The 7,595-nt window shown below is 58.3% G+C and overlaps 4 protein-coding genes across 4 annotated transcripts; 2 read left to right on the top strand and 2 right to left on the bottom strand.

The window, feature by feature from the left end:
- Positions 1-73: 73 nt before the first annotated feature.
- Positions 74-448, top strand: VDBG_01368 (predicted protein; the record flags this gene model as incomplete). The annotated part of the gene is made up of 1 exon (XM_003009639.1): positions 74-448. One exon carries the CDS (start codon positions 74-76, stop codon positions 446-448), a length of 375 nt encoding a protein of 124 aa, XP_003009685.1.
- Positions 449-1,946: 1,498 nt separating this feature from the next.
- Positions 1,947-3,633, top strand: VDBG_01367 (general amino acid permease AGP3; the record flags this gene model as incomplete). Its single annotated transcript, XM_003009638.1, has 2 exons — positions 1,947-2,558; positions 2,611-3,633. The coding sequence occupies 2 exons, from the start codon at positions 1,947-1,949 to the stop codon at positions 3,631-3,633; spliced, it is 1,635 nt and encodes a 544-aa protein (XP_003009684.1).
- Positions 3,634-3,936: 303 nt separating this feature from the next.
- VDBG_01366 (pectinesterase) lies at positions 3,937-5,013 on the bottom strand (the record flags this gene model as incomplete). Its single annotated transcript, XM_003009637.1, has 2 exons — positions 3,937-4,806; positions 4,885-5,013. The coding sequence occupies 2 exons, from the start codon at positions 5,011-5,013 to the stop codon at positions 3,937-3,939; spliced, it is 999 nt and encodes a 332-aa protein (XP_003009683.1).
- Positions 5,014-6,384: 1,371 nt separating this feature from the next.
- VDBG_01365 (conserved hypothetical protein) lies at positions 6,385-7,545 on the bottom strand (the record flags this gene model as incomplete). Its single annotated transcript, XM_003009636.1, has 1 exon — positions 6,385-7,545. The coding sequence occupies one exon, from the start codon at positions 7,543-7,545 to the stop codon at positions 6,385-6,387; it is 1,161 nt and encodes a 386-aa protein (XP_003009682.1).
- Between the last annotated feature and the right edge of the window lie 50 nt (positions 7,546-7,595).

The following is a 7,595-nucleotide window of genomic DNA, read 5'->3' as shown; positions in this document are numbered from 1 at the left end:
CGATACGCGAGACGATTCCTCATCTCGCAGCTTACAGAAGATCGTTGTCATCGTGGCCGCAGTGCTCTTCATGATGACGGTGCTCCTGCATCTCTTCATCCCGGTGACGCGCTACGGCTGGTGCGTCTGGGACTGGGTCATTGCTGTTTTCTGGGCGGCCATCACTGGTGTTTTCGGAACGCTCTATCTTGAAGGGCAATACAAAGAACAGGACGGGCTCCCGCCGGCATCAGGCAGGATGAAGGTGGCCATCTGGCTCAATCTCATCAACATGCTTCTGTGGATCGCCACGGGGCTGTTGAGCACAATTTGGTGCTGCGGGACACGCAAGATGAGGAGGAGGATAGAACAGGATCATGCGAAGCTGGAGCAGGGACAAGAGGGTGCTACGGGGGTGGAGCTGGGACGAAGGAGCACTGGTGGGCCTCCCAGTTATCGGTCCGGTTGAGAGGCGTCTGAGCACTGGTGATATTTGGGATTCTTAGAAAGAGAAGTTGTATTCGTCTGTAGAGGCTTGGAGGTGAATTAAATACAGTCACAAGCTCAACACTCTTCACCGCAATCACTTGGATATGGTCCGCATTGTGGTAGACCATATCCGGAGCGGGACCGGCTCGTGTACCATACTTGACCGGCCGGCTACCCGGAGCAGGTGGATCCGGCTGGCCGGCGATGAGGCAGCTGGCCAAACCTGGCAAGCTTGTGCGCACTCACCATCTTTGTGTTTCCATTGCCACCAGCCTTATCTAGCCATCCGTTACCAGCCACAGGCCACCAGCCATCATACCATGTCCCTTCCATCTCCGCGTCTGTGCCTGCTTGCTGTACATGTACATTCCAATCCATCCTACAACACCATCACATGCTCATCGCTTTCATCGAAGCCGAATCCGGCGTGCGCCTGAACATCAGGACGTTCTGTACCACTCAATATTGAAGCCTCGAATGATACCCCACGACCCAATGACCAATTTTGATGCCATGTTAGGCGGTCAAATTATTAGCGATGCACAGCTTCGATCCATCCCCGCACATCTAAGGGGTACCATCTGCACAGCAACAGACGTCAAACGCCCAGCAGCGCACTGCTAGCTTGTCTGCGTCAGATGCTGGCGTTATGGCAAATTCAAGCTAACCTCAGCCTTGGGTCCCAATACGATGGCACCCTCAGCCACAGACCTGCCAGACGGTGACGACCAAACCCATCAGTGGTCTTGCGTTCAGCACACAAGGCACGTTTTATCGGCTCACAGGACCCTTCGTGTCGACGCCACGAGCCCGCTTTGGCACCGAAACCCCACGCGGGAACAGGCCTCAGCGTTGCCTGGCTGAGTCTCCCCACGCGAGCAGACGATGCAGAAGATGCAGAAGACAAGCCGAATCTGCATGTCCTTGACCATGGCGCCGGTCTGGGTCCCGGCAACGGCCAATGAACTCGGGCCTCCCGCGGCCATCGCCCATGACGCGATCCGAACCTTACTAGCCTGGGATGCACATTCCTGAGCACGCCATCGCCACCCAGCGTATTGCTCTACGCTTGGGATTGAGCTTGACCCCCGCCAAATCTCCACTCGTCTTCTCAGACACCCATCCAGACACGGCAGGCACAGCGTCTCTGAACTGTCTCCAGAATTCACGCGGCTAGTCAGCCGTAGCGCCGGCTTCGGTGGCGGGTGTTGCAGCCTCTGCCCTGCACTAAGTAGGGGAACGGTGGGAGAAGATCTCCTGGGCTCCCTGGCACGCCAAGTACCGACGAAGACGCAAGGCCAGCCAGCCCAGGCCGCATTCGCACCGAGATTCTAGCTCGACATTTAAAATCAGGATCCCTTCTTCACTGCTGATCACCCTTTCTGCGAGCTTTTCTTCTCCTCCCCGTTCCCTCGCAAGCCTTGTCCTTGCATTCCTAACTGATTCCCCACGACTGCTTCGTGAGACAGTCGCCCAGCATGGCCCACCATGACGACGGCAAGGACTATCATGTCCAGCATGACCACCCGACGCCGCTGCCGGCTTCTGATGGCCCGGCCGTCGCCGCCGCCGCCCTTGGCGTTTCCCAACAGGAACGCGCCCGTCACGGCCACGGCATTTCGCCTACCGTGGAAGACCACACCCTCGAATCGCACCCCGACAAGACAGACAGCAGCTCCGATGACTTCAACGCCATCGACCCCAAGTCTGGCGTCAAGCGCGGGTTGAAGACGCGCCACCTCAGCATGATGGCCCTTGCTGGCATCATCGGGCCTGGCCTTCTCGTCGGTTCGGGCGGTGCTCTCGCCAACGGTGGTCCTGCTTCACTGATCATTGGCTTTGGCGTCATTGGCATCGTGGCCTTCAGCATCATGCAGAGTCTTGGCGAGATGACAACGTTGTACCCCTCAGGCGGCGCCTTCACGGCCCTGGGCGATCGCTTTGTCGATAAGGCCTTTGGTGTCGCGATCGGCTGGAACTACTACATCATCTGGTTCTGCGTGCTCGCCAACGAGTACAATGCGCTGTGTAGCATCTTTGTCTATTGGAGCGACAAGGTGCCTCTTTGGGGATACTTCTTGCTGTTCTGGGTGCGTAAAGCCGTCAACACACTACCGCTGCCAGTCTTGCTAATACGACCAGTTTGCCTTTACCGGCTTTCAATTGCTTGGTGTTGAATCCTTCGGCGAATCCGAGTTCTGGCTCGCCCTGCTCAAGCTCATCGGCCTTGTCGCTTACTTCTTCTTCTCGCTCGTCTACGTCTCCGGTGGAATCCCCGGCCAGGAGGCCCTCGGCAACCGCTACTGGGTCGACCCCGGCCCATGGAACAACAATGGCTTCCGAGGCATGGCCACTGTTTTCGTCTTCTGCTCGACATTCTACGCCGGCGTTGAATCTGTTGCTGTGGCCGCCACGGAGACCAAGAACCCTGGCCGTGCCGTGCCCCTCGCCATTCGCCAGGTCTTCTGGCGCATCATCTTCATTTACATGGGCTCGGCCATCTTCTTCGGTCTCACCTGCCCTGCCAACTCGGACATGCTCGTCAACGCCAATGCCAAGGCCCTGCAGAGCCCAATGACGGTCGCCATTCAGAATGCTGGCTGGCAGGGTGGCGTGCACCTGATCAATGCCTTCATCTGCGTCACTTGCTTGAGCGCCTGTAACGCTTCAATCTACATTGGCTCGCGCACGCTGCTCTACATGGGTCAGGACGGCAAGGCACCCAAGATCCTCGGCTGGACCAACAAGCGCGGTGTTCCCATTCCCGCTATTCTCTTTACCAACCTCTGCGGCGCCCTGTCCATGATGAACAACAGCACCGGTGCCGGCAAGGCGTACGGTTACATTGTCAACCTCAGCGGCGTGTCGACGTTCCTCGTCTGGGGCTCCATCTCGTTTGTGCACATTCGATTTCGCCAGGCCTGGAAGGCACAGAATCTGAATGAGGCCGATCTGCCGTTCAAGTCGCTGCTGTACCCGTACAACGCATACTTTGGGCTCGGCGCCAACATATTCCTGGCTCTTGTGCAGGGCTGGACGAATCTGTCGCCTTTTGATGCCGGCGGCTTTTGTCGATGCATACATCCTCCTACCGCTGTTTGCCATCATCTACTTTGGATACAAGTGGTGGAACAAGACGACATACTGGCGCCTCGAGGACATTGATCTCATGTCAGGCAGGAGGCGCGATCTCGAGCCCACGAGGGAGAGAGAGGCTGAGAGGGAAGAAGGAGTGAAGCCTTCTCTGTGGAAAAAAAATGTGGAAGAGCGTGTAACAAACGAGACGGATATACCCTGTGCTTTGCGGTGTCTTTCCATCGTCTTCTCTATGTTGTGGACTGGACGCTGAACAATATCAAGTATATTTGCGAGGTTTGACTTGTATTCTCTCCGGGAAGACTACGCATGAAACCACGCGTTGCGCAATGAACGGTGAGAACCACACCTATGGACAAAGAACCACCACGCTCAAGCATTCCAGTAGTCCTGGTCAACCCACGACTTCCAGTCCGGCATGATGTCCTCAATCTTCTTTGGCGTGCCCAGCGTCTTGGCCCAGGTGACTCTCGGGCCCCTGGCGCCGTCGCCCGTGTTACCGGACTCGGCGAAAAAGACATTGGTGACGGGGTCGCTCCCCCAGGTGGACCAGCCGGCAGGGCCGATAACGCTGCCGAGGGCCGAGTTCTGCACGACAACGCGCGCGTACTGTTTCCACGGGCGCCCGAGCAGGCTGGCGCCGGGGGCGACGTTGGCGCCGCTCTTGGCCGTAATGTTGGCCTTGTTGAGGACGTACCAGTTGCTGTCGGCCGTGGACCGCCCGCTGGCCGTGACCCAGCCCTTGCCGGCGACGGCAATGTCGCAGTCCTCGATCCAGACGTTGCCTTTGTTGCCAAATATGAAGTCGATGGCGCCCTCGATGTAACTGTCCTTGAAGACGAGGCCCGGCTTGTTGACGTACAGCGTGTCTTGGTAGCTCGTCAGCTGCACGCCGTAGTAGCCCTGCCGCTCGCCGTTGGCCGACAGCGCCAGCGCCTGCGACTGGCTGCCCGGCTTGCCGACGGGGAACGTGTTGTCGATCTTGACGTTGTAGACGCGCAGGTCGTGCGCCTTGGCGCTCAGCGTCGCCGATAGGTCGTTGCTGCCGGCCTGGACGGCCGAGAGCGCGTTGGTCAGGACCACCGTGTTCCGGGCGTAGTTGAGGTGGTCGGGCGTCGAGCCCTGGATCGTCAGCGCCGCCGCGAGCTTCGGTATTTTCGTCTGCCCCGTGTAGGTGCCGGGCTTGATGAAGATGGTCGACGGCGTCGTGGACGACTTGATCGAGTCCACGGCGTCTTGGAGCTGTTGGTTCTCGTTAGCATGGCGGTCACCCAGGCGAGACTGCTTTCTGCGAGGCTCTGCTGGGCTGCGGCTACGTACCGTGGTGAAGTCACCGCCAGAGAGTGCCACGACAATGGCGCCGTTGGGAGGGGTCTGGCGCTTCTCTGCGGCGGCGAGGCCCGCGAGGGCGAGGGTCGTGGCCCGAGCGAGGACGTTCTGGAATCTCATGTTGCGAAGATAGTCAGATGATTCGGTAGCTTGAAGCACTATCACCTACACGAGGGGGTTGATGAAGTCCTGTCTGCTCCCTCTTTTATACTTGGTCCTCGCACTCCGAATCATCTTACCTTACCCTGGGAGCTCGGCATGTTGGCATGCACATCACGATATGCCTCCAGCCGAACGGAACAGCGTCGAGGTGAAACAGACCAAGTGGGCGCACACTTGTTCGTCGACCATCCCGCCACTCCCAGCAACCATCACCGCTCTTCCTTCCCTTGGACTGCCAACCCCCCCGCAGTCCAGCACCTGATCTATGCATGTATGGAAAGGGGCGGAGAAGTAAGCCCGTCCACATACCGCTGCTCCGGGGTACACGAAAGTTACCGATCACGCCCCCTCCGTCGTGGCCCGCCGGGACCCCGACCCTGGCAGTTCGTTTGCAAGGGTACCTAGGTATATCGCGGAGGTTTGCTGATCGGCCTACCAAGTCACGCCGGGCTGCCGGGCCCCGGCTGGCGTCGACGGGCATGGCCAACTTGCCGTGCTAGCCGGGCAGACCCAGCTCGCCGTCACGCTAGGAGATGCTGTCATCTGAATACCGCCGAACACCAAACCTTGTTGCGCATCCTTTGGGGCCCCCGATTAAGGTTTGCGAGGCGCAAGTTTGACATCTCGCGTATGGCAAGGACACGGAACGCAAAACCTTAGGGTGCGGTTCATCCCGTAAGAGCCGTGGCCGGCTGCCTTTTTTCCATGGATGGAAAGTTCGTATCCTGCTCTGCCGGGTGCCCATGCCCAGCGCGGGAAGACTTCCTTGACGACGTGCACGCCATATGGCGAATCCCGAGCCGAGCCATCTCCGTCTCTTTAAAGCTTAAACCCTTGTATGTGCTTGCTTGCGTGTTCACGATGATGTCGTCAACAGATGGTATGGGGTCGTGCACCGCGAGGACGGAAGTAACGGCATTCCACCTCACGTACTACTGAATATAGTCCATGACCTTTGTCTATCACCTCGAGTTGCCGAATCCTTGGGACGACGGCGACAACGTTCAAGGGAAAAGTATGAATCGGGCCACCTCGGAAGATTTATTCAAGACATCAGTGCAGGATCTACACTACAATGTCACTGTACACAATGGAGAAATACAACCTGCACCCGCGGCCTAAAGAATCAGCAAAGCTTAATATGCAGATCGCTCATTGTCCTGATCTTAATCACCTTGTCACTTTGATAGCGAGCAGATAGGAGTGCAAGAGAATCAACTCTACCTAAGTTCTCAGTCGCTCGGGTGCTACTTACGAGCGTTGCACTCAGATCCATCCATACAAAAAAGGGGTATCATGTGTCGGCCGTAATATCGTGTAATCACCCCTTCAAGCGCACCCAGATTTCGGAACCCCGAAGAGCCCCGTCATCCCAAACACGCGACCCAACCTCTCGTTTGCTCCAATCCGAAGAGTCCGTGAGACGTCGACGGCCGCCGCGTTCTCTGCGCCGAGGAAAAACCCCAAAATCCCCCTGACTGCGCCTGCAGGAGGCCTCGCCGACTCGGGCAGCCGCAACGCAGCTCCTGGCGCCTCCCAGCCGTCCACGTACGGCGCGTACATGACCGACCTCTCCCGAACGCCCACGGCTGCCTTCGCCGGTGGCTCCCCGACGACGCTCCAATAGAGCCTGCTGAGCGGCGCCTCGCCCCGAAAGAAGGCTTCGTCAAAAGCAGCGCGGTCAGCGGCGGCACCGCGCACAAACTGTAGATACGACTTGGTAAGACGCACGGCATCGTTGACCCGACAGTCCCTGTGCTGATCCGTATCTGCTGTCCACAAAGCCGAAGCATGGTACGGATGATCCGGCTGACGGGCATTGCCCAGGTCGGCGAAGACCCAGCGTGTCGAATCTGTTCTCGAGGCGATAAAGATATTGTCGAGCTTGACATCGTCGTGACACAGGTTGTGCGCAGTGTGCATGTGCGCCAAGGCTGAGAGCAGAGCGTTGAAGGCCGGACGGTATGTGCGGTCGATTTCAAGATGATCAAAGGGCTCCGGGGCCGTGCTCAGGTCGTGAGCGAGCTTCTCGGCGGTGCCAGCCCGCAGGAAGGGGGTGACGAGATGCCACTTGGGGGGTTCATGGTCGCGGGGCGAGGTGAGAAAATAGTCCTGAACGGGGACGAACATGCTGCTGAAGGGGTCGCTCTCTTCTTCGTGTATGCTGAGGCTCTCACGCTCCATGTCACCGTGACCGCCAAGCAGCAGGGTGGCAGGGATCTCTGTGGGCCAGCGCGTCTGCGATGCACCAGGAACGCAGTTGCGTAAGGGGCTGTTGCCTTCATTGAAGACCTTGATGATGGAGTTGTTGAAGAGGTAGACGTCGCCTTCATGGCCGCCTCCCAGGTGTTTCCAGCGCGGTCGATTCGAGAGGAACATCGCCCTGTTGGTGTTCTCGACGGCTTCCGCCTGCCAGCCCTGGCGCGCTAGGAGGACCTCTTCGTCCGAGGTCAAGGATGAAAATTGGGTTGGGCTGTATTTGGCCTGCATGGCAGTTCGGAATGTGACATGGAGGTCGCCGAGATGAAAGAGCCAACGAG

The sequence above is a fragment of the Verticillium alfalfae genome, genomic scaffold (genome assembly GCF_000150825.1).
Source record: "Verticillium alfalfae VaMs.102 supercont1.1 genomic scaffold, whole genome shotgun sequence".
Classification (NCBI taxonomy): Eukaryota; Fungi; Ascomycota; class Sordariomycetes; order Glomerellales; family Plectosphaerellaceae; genus Verticillium; species Verticillium alfalfae.
This window is presented reverse-complemented; position numbering and strand designations above follow the sequence as displayed.